A 20,287-nucleotide genomic window follows, 5' to 3' on the forward strand; every position below is an offset into this window, starting at 1 on the left:
AGAAACACATAAAAGCAATTAATTAAAATTAAAAAACCTAATTTAAACTCAAATGGGTCAAATTATTTCTAACTAAACCTTGGATTTCATTATTTAGTGTTTTTAATGACTACTGAGTAAATATTGCTGTTTAACTTAATGTATTCATTAAATTAGTGGTATACACAATTGATTGTGTTTATTTAGCTGTTTTTAATAGTTAATTTACCTTATGCTTCCCTTCAAGAAACATGATCCGAGGCTCTCTAATTTCAATCTTGTTGCTGCCATCATTGTCTGTAATGCTCTTCCACCTTTTATTTTCATGTGACTCAGAGAGGCTTCCCAATTCTGTTTGAGAGCTTTCAGAAAGAAATTGACATCAATGCACCTTCATCAGACCATGCTTCCAAATAAAGAAAGATGTGCATGTTTCTACCAATACATTAGTCTCTTCCTCGCCTCAAAGAGCCAATGTACTACCCGGTGAGAAGCTAATCAATAAAGTTTCTATCTCTATCCTGGGTTTACACTTTTAACAGATCTCAGATGGGCAAGCAATGCTAATTTTAAAACTGGCTTCAATATTCCTGTGAAATAACTAGGGTTGCCTTACGATAGCTTTGTGGATGTCAGAGGTAGTTAGAATTGTGATACAGCTCCAACAGTACAACAACTTGTTGGCACTCGCTCTGGAATCACGTATGGAGTGTTACCATCTGAGAGATGCCACCCAAAAGAAAATAAGCTCTTGGAAAAATGTAAAAGAGTTTTTTTTATTGAACAAGTTAATAAAAGTGTATTTTGCTAATGTACTAGGGCAGTATTTGAAAATATCTCCCTTACATTGAACCAGTCAGGACAGAATGTTGACTTGATAGTTGACTTAAAATGGCATTGATGAAGGGTGCCATCTACATGCAAAATATTATGTAACCATTAGAATGATGCAATAAGGTTATTCATAGATCATAGAATTTACAGTGCAGAAGGAGGCCATTCAGCCCATCGAGTCTGCACCGGCTCTTGGAAAGAGCACCCTACCTAAAGTCAACACCTCCACCCTATCCCCATAACCCAGTAACCCCACCCAACACGAAGGGCAATTTTGGACACTAAGGGCAATTTAGCATGCCCAATCCACCTAACCTGCACATCTTTGGACTGTGGGAGGAAACCGGAGCACCCGGAGGAAACCCACGCACACATGGGGAGAACGTGCAAACTCCGCACAGACAGTGACCCAAGCCGGAATCGAACCTGGGACCCTGGAGCTGTGAAGCAATTGTGCTATCCACAATGCTACCGTGCTGCCAGTTATTATAACTGGAATACATTATTGGATCACTTGCAAGTGTTATTTCAATGAAATTGAATTCAATTTCTTCCAGCACTCCTTTTCCAAACCAAAAAAAGTTTGAAAACATTTTTTCTTAAAAACAAAGGACCTTTAACGTACACATAATATATATGTTTTATATACACAGCAATAGCAAATATAGAAATAAATCTTAAAATATTATTCAGCCTCAAGTGATTTCCAATTAGGATGTGTAGAAGAAAATAACTATTTTTGGAAGTAAGGCTTTGATAAATGGAATTGTTGCCAGAGATAATTCAATTTCTGAGGAAGATAAGGAGACAGAGAAGCCTCTGCAGTCCTCAATACAATTCTTGCATCCGTGATTGGAAAGGGAAAACAATGGGGGTGGTGGAGGAAAGAGCCAGTGGAAGTTAGTGGCCAAACAAACAACAGGAAAGCAGATTGCCCAGGATTGTCATGCAGGAAGTCCACCGGACCTTCTGCTGAGCCAAGATAAGAGAGGCCTCTTGGGCTTAGTGGGCGATGCTGTCATTCATTCTGAACATCAATCAACTTACTTCCTCTAGAATGAATGCATCTTGCATGGACACACAGAGTCAAATTTTTTTTAATGAGTTCAATTGCTGTATAGCACAAGTTACTATTTTACAAGCTGATAGCCTCATGAAGTACTAAAGGGCTTGCAACACTGCAAATCACAAATCATTTATTTGATTTTATTACATTGATATATCCATTGAACCTGTTCCTTATTTTTTCCCATAGCACTGCTTATGATATATATATATCATAGAATCATAGAATTTACAGTGCAAAAGGAGGCCATTCAGCCCATCGATGGGGCAGCACGGTAGCATTGTGGATAGCACAATTGCTTCACAGCTCCAGGGTCCCAGGTTCGATTCCGGCTTGGGTTACTGTCTGTGTGGAGTCTGCACATCCTCCCCGTGTGTGCATGGGTTTCCTCCAGGTGCTCCGGTTTCCTCCCACAGTCCAAAGATGTGCAGGTTAGGTGGATTGGCCATGATAAATTGTCCTTGGTGTTGGGTGGGGTTACTGGGTTATGGGGATAGGGTGGAGATGTGGACTTGGGTAGGGTGCTCTTTCCAAGGGCCGGTGCAAACTCGATGGGCCGAATGGCCTCCTTCTGCACTGTAAATTCTATGATATATATGATCTGCACCGGCCCTTGGAAAAAGCACCCTACTTAAGACCAAACCTCCACCCTATTCCCCAATCCCAACCGAAACTTTTTTGGACACTAAGGGCAATTTAGCATGGCCAATCCATCTAACCTGCACATCGTTGGACTGTGGGAGAAAACCAGAGCACCCGGAGTAAACCCACGCACACACGGGGAGAACGTGCAGATTCCGCACAGATAGCGACCCAAGCCGGGAATCGAACCTGGGACCCTGGAGCTGTAAGCAACTGTGCTAACCACTGTGCTACAGTGCTGCCCGTATATCACACATATAGACACATCTTAATGCTTCACTTCAGAAACATGGTAGTGATTTTTCAGTCCCTTTCAACACGCCCGCGAATCATGTTATGGCTGCTAACCTTCGCAAGAGGGCCATAATGGGATTCGCTGTGTCAAGATCTAATTTCTTGAGGTGGGGGAGCGTGTTGGTTCCATTATGTGTTGTGGAAGCTTGTTGGATGTTGAGGATAGGGCTTGCACTTGCAATGGAGTGGGATGGGGATTGAAATCTGTAAGGGGGGGGTGCCCCAATGCCAGCCGGAGGGCGGGGGGGGGTGAGGGGGGTCGGGTCGCTCTAATGCTTGCCTGGTGTTGGGGGGGGGGTGGGTGTCCTGATCTTCCAGTCATGGAGTGGGATGGCCCTCTGCGGGTTGAGGGTTGGTGGTGTTCCCCATGACGCCAGGGATGCCGAGGTTCGTGTGAGTGGGGCCACAATGTTCTTTAAATATGGTGCTCGATCTCTGAATCCCAATTACGCTGCCGTGTTTAGGTCACCCACACTCCTCAAAATGATTGTGTGACCCTCACCAGCACTCTGAAATTGCAGAGTGCTGTTTGATCAGGTGAGAAAAGGCATCTGTGAAGCCAACGTGTTTCACACCGCTTTTCTCGCCTCATTCAACACTCTACGCAATTTGGGGAAAATTATCATAGATTATCATAGAATTTACAGTGCAGAAGGAGGCCATTCGGCCCATCGAGTCTGCACCGGCTCTTGGAAAGAGCACCCTACCCAAGGTCAACACCTCCACCCCATCCTCATAACCCAGTAACCCCACCCAACACTAAGTGCAATTTTGGACACTAAGGGGCAATTTATCACGGCCAATCCACCTAACCTGCACATCTTTGGACTGTGGGAGGAAACCGGAGCACCCGGAGGAAACCCACGCACACACGGGGAGGATGTGCAGACTCCGCACAGACAGTGACCCAAGCCGGAATCGAACCTGGGACCCTGGAGCTGTGAAGCAATTGTGCTATCCACAATGCTACCGTGCTGCCCCTGTTCCGCCTGTTATTTTTACTTCTCAAGGAACGTGTTCAGTGGTCACAGAAGTTGATAAATGGAAAGCGTGTGGTCCCCACCACCCAGCCTCGAGGCACACAACAAGTCAAGAACAATAAATCAACATGTATGTTTCTAAACTTCATTGTTAATTACTTACTAGTGGAGGAAGCTGCAGTTCTCTGTTGGCTGCCATTCCCAGATAATCCTTTTGGGAGCAGGAACACCATAGACAGTACAGGCCAGACTCTGCCTGCTTCCATAGCTGTAAAAGTCAGTGTGTGTAGCCACAGCTTTTTCATGAATCTCTGGGGGAACTGCAAAAAATATTAAAATCACATTTTCAGAAATTACTTGATTTTGTAAATAAATATTGAACATGATTTTTTTTTTAAATTCACCCATGAGATGTGCGTGTTGCTGGCTGGGCCAACATTTATTGCCCATTCCTGAGGGCATTTATGCTGTGGGTCTGGAGTCACATGTAGGCCAGACTAGGTAAGGACAACAGATTTCCTTCCCTAAAGGGCCTTAATAATAATAATCGCTTCAATGAAGTTACTGTGAAAAGGCCCTAGTCGCCACCTTCCGGCGCCTGTTCAGGGAGGCCGGTATGGGAATTGAACCCGCGCTGCTGGCCTTGTTCAGCATTACAAGCCAGCTGTTTAGCCCACTGTGCTAATTCAGCCCCAAGTGAACCAGATAGGTTTTTTTACAACAATCAACAACGTTTCATGGTCATCATTCTTGGATTTTTAATTCCAGATTTTTGTTGAATTCAAATGTTACCATCTGCCATCGTGGGATTCGAACCCAGGGCCCAGAGCATGACTCTGAATCTCTGGATTACTAGTCCCATGACAATACCACTACACCACTGCCTCCCCTTATTTACCACTGAGGAAACGGGGTGGATCATTTAGGATTGAGATGAGGAGAAATTTCTTCACTCTGAAAGTGGTCAGCCTGTGGAATTCACTACCACAGGAAATAGTTGAGGCCAAAATATTGTATGTTGTCAAGAATCAGTTTGATATAGCATTCGGGGTGAAGGGGATCAAAGGACATGAGGGGAAGGTGGTATCAGGCTATTGAATTGGATGATCAGCCATGATCAGAATGAATGGCAGACCAGGCTCAAAGAGCCAAATGGGATGCCCTTTAAAATGGCTCTTATTTTCTATAAGGCTAGAATCTGTGGAGAGACAAACGAAGGGGGATCTTCCGCACCCATTTTCGATGAACAGGACAGGCAGTGGGAGCGGAATTTCCCAGGAGAGGTCCAACACGCGATTTACACAGGCAAGATTTCCCAATGCTATTGTGTCCTCCGCACACACACCAATGATGTAACGGGAATCTCAATGTTCAACATCAGGAAGCCCATTAGAATACATTAACGTCTGATTATCAGATCTCTATTCCTAATCATCCCTCGTGTTACATAACCTATTCACGGCAGACGATGACAGACCTCCCACGGCATGCACCTGGCGAACATACCCCCAGAGGGTATCAGGTGAGTGCAACGCTCAGTAAGTCATGCTCGTGCACTGACCCTTGGGACTGCCCCCTGGCACTGCCCCAGTACTTTTATTCATTCATCAATTTATAGGATGTGGATGTAGTTGGTTGGGCCAGCATTTATTGCCCATCCCTAATTGCCCTTGTACTGAATGGCTTGCTCGGCCATTTCAGAGGGTAGTTAAGAGTCAAGCATATCGCTGTGACTCTGGAGTCACATGTAGGCCAGACGGGGTAAGGATGGTAAACTTCCTTCCCTAAAAAAAAATTAGTGACCCAGATGGGATTGTGTGTCAATCTACAATGGTTTTATGGTCATCATTAGACTTTTAATTCCAGATTTTTATTGGATTAAAATTTACTCCCAGGTAGTGCCAGGGGATCATGATAGGGTATCGTGCCAGGGGGCAGTGCCAGGGAAGTGTTGCATGGTGGGGGGTAGGTGTTGGGTGGGAGTATTTTATGGGGGGTTGGTGGTATTATAGGTATTACGGTACCTGAGAGGCTAAAGTACCATTGGTAGAACCTGCATGATTGCTATTGGCTAGAGTGTATAAAAGCTCCGCCCTGATAGGCGGGTTATAAGAACCCATGCCGCCCCAGCAGCCTTCATTCTGTACCTGAGCTGCTGGGGAAAACATCTAGCTTATTAAAGCCTTCAGTTGGACAACAACCTCGCTTTAGTGGTCATTGATCGTGCATCAATTTAATAAGCTAAATTCTTAAGAAGAAAGGATGGAGCTCCGAATCAAGCCAGAGTGTCTGCAACTTAGCCCCCATGCGGCGAACTCAGCGGCAATCTTTAAGCACTGGCTGGCTTGTTTTAAAGGGTATCTCGAGATGGCCAAAAACGCACCCACGGGAGAGCAGAAACTGCACGTCCTGCAATCAAGGGTGAGCCCGGAGATTTACACCCTCATTGAGGAAGCGGAAGACTTCGATGCAGCAATCGAGCTGCTAAAAGGACACTATATTCGCCCGGTGAACCAGGTCTACGCCCGGCACCTGCTTGCAAGAAGACGGTAAACCCCTGGGGAATCGTTGGAGGAATTCTACCGCGCACTCCCGGTGCTGGGAAGAAGCTGCGGCTGCGAGCAAGTTTCGGCGAGCGAACACACGGAACTCTTAGTCCGGGACGCTTTCGTGGCAGGAATGTTTTCATCACAAATCCGCCAGCGCCTGTTAGAGAAGGACAGCCTGTGTCTCAGGGAGTCACGGGCCCTTGCAGGCTCCCTGGACGTGGCCTCCAGGAACACCCACGACTACGTTCCCAACCGCGCAGCAGCCCCCTGGGCAGCGTGGAACCCCGCAGCGGCCGACCCAGAGACTTCCCCCGTTCCCCCGCAGGCCTGCACTGCAAGGCGGCCTGGCAACCCCGAGGGGCCCCGCTGTTACTTTTGTGGGCAGGCCTATCACCCCCGCCAGCGCTGCCTGGCCCGCGCATCCACCTGCAAGGGATGCGGCAAAAAGGGCCATTTAGTGGGGGTATGTCAGGCCCGTGCGGTGGCCGCGGTCTCCAGCGGCGAATCTGGACCGCCACCACAAACCCCTCCACGGGCCCCGTGAAAAAATATGACGGCCCTATACCCCCCCCCCCCTTACTGTCTGCGGCCTCGCGACCCTTAAGGTCGACCCGCCTTCCCTGTTTGTGAACCTTAACCCGGATTGCAAACCCGTCGCCACCAGGAGCAGACGCTACAGTGCCCAGGACCGGATCTTTATTAGGTCAGAGGTCCAAAGGCTACTGAGGGAAGGGGTCATTGAAGCCAGTAACAGCCCCTGGAGAGCCCAAGTAGTGGTGGTAAAGACCGGGGAGAAGCAAAGGATGGTCGACTACAGTCAGACCATCAACAGGTTTACGCAGCTGGACGCCTACCCCTTCCCCCGCATATCCGACCTGGTAAACAGGATTGCGCATTATAAGGTCTTCTCCACGGTGGATCTCAAGTCCGCCTACCACCAGCTCCCCATCCGCACTAGCGAACACAAATACACTGCCTTTGAGGCAGATGGGCGGCTCTATCACTTCTTAAGGGTTCCCTTTGGTGTCACTAACGGGGTCTCGGTCTTCCAGCGCGAGATGGACCGAATGGTTGACCGGTACGGTTTACGGGCAACAACATTCCCATATCTCGATAATGTCACCAACTGCGGCCACGACCAGCAGGACCACGACACCAACCTCCGAAAATTTCTCCAGACCGCTAAATCCTTAACCTAACATACAATAAGGATAAATGCGTGTTCAGCACCAACCGTCTAGCCATTCTCGGCTACGTAGTGCGAAGTGGAGTTATAGGCCCCGACCCTGAACGCATGCGCCCCCTTATGGAGTTGCCCCTCCCTCACTGCTCTATGGCCCTAAAACGCTGCCTAGGGTTTTTTAGCTACTACGCCCAGTGGGTCCCCAACTACGCGGACAAGGCCCGTCCCCTGATCCAATCCACAGTTTTTCCCCTGCCGATAGAGGCCCGCCAGGCCTTCAGCCGCATCAAAGCAGACATTGCAAAGGCCACGATGCACGCCATCGACGAGTCCCTCTCCTTCCAGGTCGAGAGCGATGCGTCCAACGTAGCTCTGGCGGCCACCCTCAACCAAGCGTCCATGCTTCCGAAATCCGCCACTCTTCAGTCGAAAAGGAGGCCCAGGCCATAGTAGAAGCTGTGCGACATTGGAGGCATTACCTGGCCGGCAGGAGATTCACTCTCCTCATGGACCAACGGTCGGTGGCTTTCATGTTCGATAATGCACAGCGGGGCAAGATAAAAAACGACAAGTTCTTGCGGTGGAGGATCGAACTCTTCACCTACAACTACGAGATCTTGTATCGTCCCGGGAAGCTAAATGAGCCTCCTGACGACCTGTCCGGCGGCACATGTGCCACCGCACAAGTGGACCGCCTCCGAGCCCTCCACGAGGACTTCTGCCACCTGGGGGTCACTTGCTTTTTCCATTTCGTCAAGACCCGCAACCTGCCCTACTCCATCGAGGAGGTCAGGACAGCCACCAGGGACTACCAAATCTGCGCGGAGTGTAAACCACACTTCTACTGGCCAGAGAGAGCTCACCTGATGAAGGCTTCCCGTCCCTTTGAACGCCTCAGCATGGACTTCAAAGGCCCCCTCCCCTCCACCGACTGCAACACGTACTTCCTGAACGTGATTGACGAGTACTCCCGGTTCCCATTCGCCATCCCCTGCCCTGACATGACCACCTCCACCGTTATCAAGGCCCTCCATCGCATCTTTGCACTTACAACCCCCGCGGTAACGGACAGGTAGAGAGGGAGAACGGAATGGTCTGGAAGACCGTCCTACTGTCCCTACGGTCCAGGAACCTCCCAGTCTCCCGCTGGCAAGAAGTCCTCCCGGATGCCCTCCACTCCATCCGGTCACTACTTTGTACAACCACCAGACACCTCACAAACGTCTCCTTGTCTTCCCTAGGAAGTCCTCCTCTGGGACCTCGCTCCCGACCTGGCTGGCAGCACCCGGACGTGCTCCGAAAACACGTGGGGGTGCACAAGTCGGACCCGTTGGTCGAGAGGGTCCATCTGCCCAATGCCAACCCCCAGTACGCCTATGTGGCGTACCCCGACGGCAGACAAGATACGGTCTCCCTACGGGACCTGGCGCCCACCGGAGCACCACGCACATTCCAGCCACCAGTCCCACCCTCCCCTCCACCGCAGCACCTTACAGGAGGATCGGTCCTTCCGCCGCCCCGTCTAGGCCCCCACACCCACCGACGCCCCTCCGCAGGCGCTCCCTTCCCAGGTCAGCCGTTTTCCCCACCCGCGCCGTCTAGGGGTGACGAAGCTGCCATGGAGATCGAAGCCACGCTCCCGGAGTCACAGGCGCCCGAGCCTCCACTGAAATCACCACCGAGGCTCCGACGATCACAGAGGATGACCAGGTCCCCCGATCGACTGATTGCTTCATTTTAACTGTAATCTGTAAATATAAAACACCAAATGTACATAGCTACCAGACTTGTAAATAGTTACGAAACACTGAACGGAGGTATTACGGTACCTCCATAACTAATTATGCCATGTTGTTATGTTTTGTAGCTTCTGGCCACCATCCTCGCCGGACTTTTTTTAACAGAGGGTGAATGTGGTATTATCGGTATTACAGTACCTGAGAGGCTAAAGTACCATTGGTAGAACCTGTATGCTTGCTATTGGCTAGAGTGTATAATAGCTCCGCCCTGATAGGCGGAGTATAAGAACCCGTGCCGCCCCAGCAGCCCTCATTCTGTACCTGAGCTGCTGGGGGAAACATCTAGCTTATTAAAGCCTTCAGTTGGACGACAACCTCACTTTAGTGGTCATTGATCGTGCATCAGGGGGTGAATGTCTCATGAAGGGATGTGTTGCGTGGCGGGTCTTCCATGGGTTATGGGGGGATGGCATTCAGGGTGGTTTTGGCATTCGGGGTGCAATGGGGGTTCTACTTTTAATTTTTTGCGTTAGGGTGCCCCTTAAATGGTGCCCCGATCTTTTAAAATCTAAAGGGCGGATTCTCCGCAGCCCCGCGCCGAAATCGCGTTTGGCGTGGGGGCGGAGAATCAATGTTTATGACAAAATCCGGTTTGGCACCACTCCAGTGATTCTCCGGGCCCCGAATATCCGCGCGTCCGCGATTTATGCTACGCAGCTGGGAGACCATTGCCAGAGGCCCGCCCAGCGACACTCCGCTCCCTGCAGGCCGTGTTGCTGAGGGTGTGGTTCTAACCACGTATGGCCAGTCGGCAACCTCATGTGGCGGCTAAGGACTCAGTGCGCGGCCGCCCTGGTGGGGTGCGGGTGGATCGAGCACCGGGAGTGGGCTTATGGGTGGCCGGGGCAGCGATCGGGCCAATCCGATGCAGGGGCGCGCTGCCTAGTTTGTTGGTGTTGGTCCGTGGTCCGCCATGGCGCTTGGCGCGGCCGCAGGAGGCCCACCATGCGCATGCACGGACCCGGAACCAGAAGTGCGGGGGCCCGTTCGTGCAGAGAAAGCTGGGTGAAGCACTCCGGTTCTGTGCCAGCCCCTTCAAGGTATGTGAATTGACTATTATTTTTGGCAGGAAACTGGGGAGTGCAACGCCAGCATTTGTACGCCAGCATGGGGACATAGCCCCATTTTCGGAGAATCCAGACCAAGTTGTCGGCACAGCCAGCGTGACATTGTGGTACCCGCCCCCTCAACCTTTTTCAATGAGGTGCCTGACAATATGGTGTTGTGGCTGGTGGCTTTAGCACAGTTCTTCCAGCCTGGTGCATCACTCTGCCAAAAAATGGGAAAATTCTGCCCAAAGTCCATGGCCGGGATTCTCTAAAATCCTGGATAAGTGTTGACGCCGGCGTAAACACCGGAATGTTTCACGCCAGCGTCAAGGGGCCTCTTGGCTCAGTGATTCAGCGGCCCACAGGGGCCAGCACACACCGGAGGTGCTCCATGCAGCTCCGGCACCGATAGGCGACGTTGCACTGCCGGCGCGTGTCTGCGCATGCGCATGCTACCATTTCCACGTCAGCGCCACGCAACATGGTGTAGCGACACAGCGGGCCCACGCAGACGTAGGTAGGCCCCCCCGGAACACGCGCGCCCGCCGATCGGTAACCCCCGATCGCGGGCCTGGCCATCGTGGAGGCCCCGCCCAGTGTCTGATCCCCCCCCACCAGGATGGCCACCGTGGCCCCGGGTCCGAGCTCCCGCTGGGTGGTACCATATGTGAACCACGCCGGCAGAACTCTGCGGGAACTCGGCGGGATGACTGCGGAGAATCGCCACGTGGGGCCTCTTTCAACGGCCCCTGAACCGGCGCCGCGTCGACCACGCGCGCGTGACTGGCTCCGATTCCCCAGTCACCGGAGAATCGCGTCCTGGCGTCGGAGCGGCATGGTGGGAATCATATAACTCGACAGAAAATTCTGAAGTTTACTGCAATATATGTTTTAATTTGGGCTGTATCTGGAATACCAGAAGACAATACCGTAAAAGTGTTCAAAGCACAAGGACAAACAGAAAAAATTTCATAGTTTTTTTTTCATTTGTCGGATGTGGACATCACTTGCAAGGCCAACATTTGTTGCCCATCCATAATTTTGAACTGAATGGCTTGTTAGGCCATTTCAAAGGGCAGTTAAGATGTCAATTACACTGCTGTGGGTCTGAATTCATATGTAGGCCAGACCAGTTAAAAATGTCAGATTTCCTTCCCCACAGGACATTAGTGAACCAAATGGGTTTCTACAGCAATTGATTATAATTTCATGGTCACCATTACTGTGACAGGCTGCCAGTTCCAGATTTATTTCATTAATTAATTTTAAATTTCAATGGCTGCCGTGGTGGGATTTAAGCCTCTGTCCCCAGAACATTAGATTGAGCCTCTAGATTAGTAGTTCATTGAAGTTACCACGATGCCACCATCTCCCCTATCACCCCCAGTTTAAACTGACCAACAGATGCAAGAGTGTAAAAAAGGTGGCTAATCCACCACCACCCTTAGGTGCCCCAGTCAAAATTGAATTTTATCACAATAAGTTTTATATCTGGTGCTTTGTGGAATAAAAATATTAATCCATAGACATTAGACCGAGCCATAAATTTGAGCCATAAATTCAAATCAACCTATCAGATTTAAAACTAAGGATGTATTCAAAATAACTTTGTAACTTAAATAGTACTCTTGTTAAGGAGACCTTGCCATTTCTTTGCCTGCATTGCACATGTGAATTTATGTGTCAGAAAGAAAGAATTGACTGCACAAAGTATGACTATAATGTTAATTCCATATTGAATTGATATGGTGCAATCCCATGGACAAGTATCTTTGCAATGAGTTCCAATACTGAGAAACATCTCAGTATATCTTTTGCATGCAAATTATCTTCAGCTCCCATCTTTCTCAAAATTGCAAAGCAACTAACCTCTTTTAGTCGTCCCTTCCTTCTGTAAACTAAAAAAAAAAGCGACCATCTGATTTCCTTACCCTTTTTTCCTATCTGGGTGGCGTGTCCTACAGTGACTTTGGTCTTTCACATGAAATTCTTCAATTTAAAAAAAAATGCTTGCACTTACTGAATTTTGCATTTCTTACCATTTACCATGAGTCTGATTGTGTGACGCTGCCTCTCTTTTGTCATTGGATTCGTAAGTATAATCGTGTAATTCCCAGCATCCTTCTCAGTCACGTCACTGATCATCAATGTATCTCCAACTTGCTTTGTCCTGTCATGTTTTTGACCGTTGCTAATTAGCTTTCCATTCTTGGTCCTAAAAAAATCCAAACCATTAGAAACTGTTGTGAGGCACATGGCAATAAGCATTAATAGAGCAGCCATTAGAAAATGACCAATAAAATGTGTGCAGCATTACGACAATAATAAACAATCCAGTATGTTTGTCATTGAATAAGGAATTGATGATACAGGCAGCACAGTGGCGCAGTGGTTAGCACTGCTGCCTCATGGCGCCAAGGTTCCAAGTTCGATCCCGGCTTTGGGTCACTGTACGTGTGGAGCCTGCACATTCTCCCTGTATTTGCGTGGATTTCGCCCCCACAACCCAAAGACATGCAGGATAGGTGGATTGGCCACCATAAATTGCCCCTAAATTGGAAATAATGAATTGGGTACTCTAAATTATTATTTTTTTAAAGTAATTGATGATTGATAGCACAAAATATGTAGAAAAGGTTTGCACAATTTTCTGACTTGCTTTTTGTAATAATAGTGATTTTAAGAATGTAATTTTACCATGGAATTATTTGCCATGAATAAATTGCAGGCAACTGAATTATTTAAATTATCTAACGAGAAATAATTCATATTGTTGATAGATTCATATGAACAAGGAGCAAGGAGTGGGCCATTCAGCCCCTCATGCCCGCTATTTAATAAGATGTGGTTGATCTGACAGTAACCTCAAATCTACATCCTGCCTACCCACAATAGCCTATCACCCCACCCCTGCCCCGCTTACCAAGAATCTATCCACCTCTGCCTTAAAAATTCATAAATTACTGATCTAATATCAGATTTCAAAATCTCTGAAATTCTTACAAAAATTATTCTCATTCTTTTTTGCATAGGTGCACACTACACCAGAAAACTTTCAGCTCTGGAAAACCAATGCAGGAATTCACTGTTCAATTTAATGCATTCTGTTTCAGTGCACTAATTGCACAAAGGCATTCACTATTGAATGTAAATATGCCAATATTAATCATAAACTTGAATATTATATGCAGTAGAATAAATGCTGGTAATGCTCCACCATATCTAACTGAAATTATGATAAGGCTTTCCTAAAAAATAAGCCTCCTTATTTCTTTGCATCATTTATTTAGCAATTACCATCTTATGTCTGGTTGGGGATAGCCGGTAAACTTCACTGGAATTTTGACATTCTTTTGTTTCAGCACTGCCTCGACTATCGACCCGGCTTTGTGATCTATGAAGATGAAGGGTCTGTCTGAAAGCACACAATGAAAACAAAGTCAGATCCTAAAAGCTAGTGTTCTTATTGAAAACATGAGGTTTGTAAATCTCTGAGCACCAGAAGGACTGACACTGTTTGTGTAAGGCAGCATTCTTCATTATATTTGTATGAGCAAGTTTGAGAAAACAAATCTTAACATTCAGCAAAAGTGTGTGAAAATCAAGCTTCCAGCACTGTCAAATTGGTGTGAAGAGTGCTAGGTCATCATTATAAGGAACATTTTATTCTGCCAGGAATTTCATTCTCCAAACAATCTTTGGGAACCTTCCTTAATGCCCAAAAAGTACATTTTTCAAATGACCTTAAAACTGCATCAATTCCTTTTCTTTATTACCCTGTCTTCAGTTGAGAGGAAATTGAATTCCAGATTACTGTATTTCCTAATTTTTCTGTAAATTTTAACTTATCTTTTCCTCTCTCCTGATGACACATCTTGTCGGGGAACAGGTATATGGTTGCCAGACCCCTTTCACATCCCTCACTCAAATAGCCATTTTTCAATTGTAAGTATAAGGAATGTCCATAGATTTTTAGGTGCGCATATCACAGACAATTCCAATCCAACTGAGCATTTTGTTTCACAATATGAAAGACTGGATTTTATTCATTAATTCCTGGGGTGTGAGAGTCATTGACTGGACCAGTGTTTATTAACCACCCCTAATTTCCTTTGAGAAGGTGGTGGTGAATGGTCCCACAGTGCTGTTGGGGAGGGAGTTCCAGGATTTTGTCCCAGCGACAGTGAAGGAATGAACACCAAAAAACAAAGAAATGTACAGCACAGGTTCAGGTCTTCGGCCCTCCAAGCCTGCACCGACAATGCTGCCCGTCTAACCTAAAACCTTCTACACTTCTGGGGTCCGTATCCCTCTATTCCCATCCTATTCATGTATTTGTCAAGATGCCCCTTAAATGTCACTATCGTCCCTGCTTCCACCACCTCCTCCGGCAGCGAGTTCCAGGCACCCACTACCCTCTGTGTAAATAACTTGCCTCGTACATCTACTCTAAACCTTGCCCCTCGCACCTTAAACCTATGCCCCCTAGTAATTGACCCCTCTACCCTGGGGAAAAGCCTCTGACTATCTACTCAGTCTATGCCCCTCATAATTTTGTAGACCTCTATCAGGTCGCCCCTCAACCTCCGTCGTTCCAGTGAGAACAAACCATGTTTATTCAACCGCTCCTCATAGCTAATGCCCTCCATACCAGACAACATTCTGGTAAATCTCTTCTGTACTCTCTCCAAAGCCTCTACATCCTTCTGGTAGTGTGGTGACCAGAATTGAACACTATATTCCAAGTGTGGCCTAACTGAGGTACAATACAGCTGCAGCATGACTTGACAGTATTTATAATCAATGCCTCGGCCGATGAAGGTATGCATGCCGTATGCCTTCTTGACTACCTCCTCCTGCGATGCCACTTTCAGTGATCTGTGGACCTGTACACCCAGATTCCTCTGGCTGTCAATACTGTTAAGGGTTCTGCCATTTACTGTATAGTTCCCACCTGTATTAGGCCTTCCAAAATGTATTACCTCACATTTGTCCACATTAAACTCCATATGCCATCTCTCCGCCCAAGACTCCAAACGATCTAAATCCTGCTGTATCCTCTGATAGTCCTCATTGCTATCCGCAATTCCACCAACCTTTGTGTCATCCACAAACTTACTAATCAGACCAGTTACATATTCCTCCAAATCATTTATATATATATACTACAAACAGCAACGGTTCCAGCACTGATCCCTGCGGAACACCGCTAGTCACAGCCCTCCATTCAGAAAAGCAACCTTCCACTGCTATCCTCTGTCTGACCGAGCCTGTCTATATCCATTTTCCAGCTCACCTCTGGTTCCGTGTGACTTCACCTTCTGTACCAGTCTGCCATAAGGGACCTTGTCAAAGGTCTTACTGAAGACAACATCCACTGCCCTACCTTCATCAATCATCTTTGTCACTTCCTCGAAAATGGTGACATATTTCAAAGTCAGGATGGTGAGTGACTTGGAGTAATAAGTTAACTCCCTATTCTTTCCACTGAAATGTACTGCCTCACATTTATCTGTGCTAACTTCACATGCCAATCATTCGCCTAATTTGCAAGTTTATAAATGCCCCCCTGTAGTTTGTGGCAGTCCTCCTCAATAATAACTATATTGCCAATTCAGTGTCATCCAGAAACTTAGAAATTGTGGTTTTGATTCAAAAGTCCAAATTATTAATGTAAATTGTGAATAGCAGGGGTCCCAGCACTTATCCCTGTGGAACATCACTTCCCACCTTCTACCACTCTGTTTAGCACACTGGGCTAAATCGCTGGCTTTTAAAGCAGACCAAGGCAGGCCAGCAGCATGGTTCAATTCCCGTACCAGCCTCCCCGAACAGGTGCCAGAATGTGGCGACTAGGGGCTTTTCACAGTAACTTCATTTGAAGCCCACTTGTGACAATAAGCGATTTTCATTTCATTTCATTCAAGGGCAATTAGGATGGGCAATAAACGCTGGCCTCGTCAATGGTGCCCACATCCTTTCAACAATTGAACAAGCTGAATTTTAAATGACAAATATATTCTTCAAACTTTAACTGGCCAGCTCATTTGATATAGGAACTCACAATTCATAATTGGATTTACCAATGGTGGTCATCAATGAAGGTCTATCTCTTCTTTTAATTGTTAAGGATTATGTGCTTTACAAATGTTTACAAGAGCCCTTCCTGAGTTCATGTATTTCACAGCACATCAAATAGAAAATCTCACCATAGATGATGATGTTGGTACTGTTCTCCATTGTCATGACTCCACTGGAAGCACTGCAGAAATATGTCCCTTCATCTCCTTTTGTCACATTATCTATAATCAGAACGTCTAAGAATTCCAGTCCTTTGGGTGATGCTGTTTTCACTGTTTGGAAGTGTGGGAGTGGAATCTGTGTAATGTAAAGGGCCCAGTTAATTGTGTTTCAAAACCTACTGGATATATTCTGAAGTGGATTGCATTATGGTAAGGCAGACCCTCTAAATAATGTGAATGCTACCTTGTCAGTTTGGCAATATTCTTACATCTGAAGTAGAAGATTTCAAGCCCCATTGTCGGACCAAAATTGTGTTACTTATATTGCTTTAGTAAAATACTGCGCACGTTCTGGATCATTAAAGGTGCAGCCTTTGTATTGAACATTAAACTGAAGGCCTGTCTGCCCTGATAAAATACCCATGACAAAAATTAGGATATTCTCCTGGTATTCTGACCAACATTCCTCCCTCCATGAAATCCCAATTGCTGTTTATGGATTTTGTTTGTGTGTAAACAGACTGTCACATTACCTTCATAACAAGTGATTATGCTTCAAAAGTAGTTCATTATATGCTGAGTTATTTTGTGGCATGGCATCATGCTATATGAATGTGAGTTCTTTCTATATTGAGAACAGTGCAAAAAGGGGGCCTGACCCTTTGGGCTATGCACAGATAATCAAAATTAATTGAATGAAATATTTATGATAGTACTGAGAATATTATACCCCCAAGTCATATCTTGCCAGCTTTAAACAATGCTACTCTCAACTTGAAAGTGCAATTAATATTCAAGCTAGGATTTTGTTCTGGAGGGCAGTAGGTATAATTGTCAGAAAGGGAGGAATACAGTTCAGGAAAAGGGGAATGGTTCTTTCCTGAACTAGTCAAACTGGCTACAGTTGCTGTCTGACTTACACATTAATAACAGCGTGCATTGTTCAGATGACATTGTTTTACTATCGAACTCTGGCCCTCATATTTCTAAGGTTTAATTCTGAACTGTTTAATTCTGAACTGTTGTCCTCCTCAGAGAACATCACCCGCTACAATAGCAAAAGAAGGTACCCCATGGAGTATTTGATCATGCCAATCTATACCTATCCCTATAACAAAAATCAGTTCTCAGTCACATTTTTATTCACCTCCATTTGGATGGGTTAAACAATATAGCTTCAATTAATTCTACTGAACGTTTGTTTCTCATTTCTAAAGCAAATTCATGGTTATTATGTAACTACAAAGTATTTCCAATCAGTTTTGCCCCCCAACAATGTAACCTTTTGGAGATTTTCACCTCTGAGTGTGCAGCTCAAGAAGGACTCACTGTCAATCTTATTTCTTTTAATGTTTGTACTTGATTTGCTATTTCACACTTTCCTTGTCCAACATCTGCACTAAGAATAAAATTTCTAGCAGTTAAACAAATAAAAGTTCTATACTCTGTAGCCACCTAAAATGGCTGATTCCCGAGTAAAATGGCCAAACCCCGATCTAAACTGGCGAACGAAAGAGGCTGATGGGAAAATCAGCCAACAGGACCCAAACGGACAGCTGCAGGCAGAACAGTGTATTTGGCTCTGGGGAAGTCGGCCCAGACCGATACCTGCAACCATGAACAGCACATCAACCCAGCCATCTGCATTTTAATCGGCCATCCCCGGGAACAATTGCTACAAATTAGCTATTGAAAGCCGATCCAGACCTTTCGGCGCCAGCAGGGGCTGAGACAAAGAAAGGTGGACGACCACCCCCCGATCAAGGAATCGCCCCATTATTGGAGCATATCGAACCCAGTGATTGGGACCAAGTCCAATCACTTGGGACCAGGGTCAAGGTCCGCCCCGAGAGGCGGGAAGCCCCTAGGGACTAGAAAAATAGGGGCCAAGTTCAGATCAACCCTTCTTCTCCTACTTCCAACCTTCGAGACCCTTCGACGAAAGAACAAGTAAGTCTTACTCCAGCGATCGCTACCAGATAGGTGTTCCAGACTATCGATCCGTACCAGCCTTTTTGAATCCCGCAGGCCAGACCCAATTCGATAGACCATTCGTTTCCCTGACCTGGTGGGCCATCACCAAAGTTAAGTATTGGCCTTTAGTGGTAGGTAATAGTCTAGAAGTAGGATTATTGTATAAGTATTTATTGCTGTATATAATAAATGATCATTGATTTAACATTTACTAAGTGGTGTGCTGCATTATTAATCATTGCTTGAGCTTGGACCACGTGGCGGTATCAGAAAGATACCTGACGACTCGTGAGCAAAGGTGACAGAATTAGAGCTAATAAAACTAAGGCTAATAAGAGCAACATTTCATTGCTACAATTGTCTTTGTTCTGCGATTGGTTCTGTCTTGGACTATAGGCATGGAAATAGTAGACAGACTGTAAACATACTCTGGTGTCTGCTTAACACTTGTTTGTTAGTACTACATTTAAGCAGGTAACAGAGTAGGCATGTAGCTCCTAGGCATGGTTCCAACCTCTCTCTCTCTCTCTCTCGAGTTCAACATATGACTGACTAGTGACAGTGGTGCATCATCACCTATATCATGTATTAGCATATTCCATCTGTTAACCCTCGGGGAGGGTGCCTCAGGCAATAGCCTGAGGCTGTCGATACGGCATGCAGTGTTAAGTAATGGGTTAAGAGTTAAGTAATGCATTAAGAGACATTGCAATTAGTTGTCTCATTTATGTTAAGTATCCAATGATTGACACTGATATGTAAAGGGGCTTCAGGTGGCCCTTGTGTCAGGTGGTGTGTTGTTAAGAGGTGTGTGCAGAGTCCTATGTGGAAGTGAAATAAATGGTGTTTGGTGAAAAGGAATAGGACTACAGACTCTTCATACAATGGTAACTAAAATGTATAACATGCAGTGTACTCTGCGTACCACCGCTTTGGATGGGGCGGCGCATCATAAAAGTGGGGCCACCCCCGATTTGGTCGAGAAATGTGATTCTCCAGCCATTCGTTGAATCTGATTTTGGCGACCGGAGAATCCTGCCCGAGAACTTTCTTCTGCATCTGGTTGGGCACCATCATATGCAGAATAGGACAACACATTATCATCAATGCTATCATCATTTCTGGAAAGCAAGATGCAAATTTCAGGATGACTGAGTTGCAAGGACAAAGAATTTTCAATGAAAGACTGATCCAAAGGAAAAGACAGAAGATAATCATATAAGAGAATGTGTATGTTAGGTGGGGATATGGGTGATGGCCCACCAGGTCAGGGAAACGAATGGTCTATCAAATTGGGTCTGGCCTGCGGGATTCAAAAAGGCTGGTACGGATCGATAGTCTGGAACACCTATCTGGTAGCGATTGCTGGAGTAAGACTTACTTGTTCTTTCGTCGAAGGGTCTCGAAGGTTGGAAGTAGGAGAAGAAGGGTTGATCTGAACTTGGCCCCTATTTTTCTAGTCCCTAGGGGCTTCCCGCCTCTCGGGGCGGACCTTGACCCTGGTCCCAAGTGATTGGACTTGGTCCCAATCACTGGGTTCGATATGCTCCAATAATGGGGCGATTCCTTGATCGGGGGGTGGTCGTCCACCTTTCTTTGTCTCAGCCCCTGCTGGCGCCGAAAGGTCTGGATCGGCTTTCAATAGCTAATTTGTAGCAATTGTTCCCGGGGATGGCCGATTAAAATGCAGATGGCT

The 20,287-nt window shown here is 46.6% G+C and overlaps 1 protein-coding gene across 2 annotated transcripts in view; it reads right to left on the reverse strand.

Annotated features, from left to right (window-relative positions):
* The window catches only part of kdr (kinase insert domain receptor (a type III receptor tyrosine kinase)), a 98,733-nt gene that overhangs the window by 58,080 nt on the left and 20,366 nt on the right, over positions 1-20,287 (reverse strand). For both annotated transcript variants that reach the window (XM_072496781.1, XM_072496780.1), the window contains exons 7-11: positions 16,585-16,753; positions 13,673-13,790; positions 12,415-12,590; positions 3,959-4,115; positions 209-341 (exon numbers count right to left, since the gene is read on the reverse strand). In XM_072496781.1, coding sequence (XP_072352882.1) covers positions 209-341; positions 3,959-4,115; positions 12,415-12,590; positions 13,673-13,790; positions 16,585-16,753 — 753 coding nt within the window. The remainder of the gene's footprint in view (positions 1-208; positions 342-3,958; positions 4,116-12,414; positions 12,591-13,672; positions 13,791-16,584; positions 16,754-20,287) is intronic.

The sequence above is a fragment of the Scyliorhinus torazame genome, chromosome 3 (assembly GCF_047496885.1).
Source record: "Scyliorhinus torazame isolate Kashiwa2021f chromosome 3, sScyTor2.1, whole genome shotgun sequence".
NCBI classification, from domain to species: Eukaryota; Metazoa; Chordata; class Chondrichthyes; order Carcharhiniformes; family Scyliorhinidae; genus Scyliorhinus; species Scyliorhinus torazame.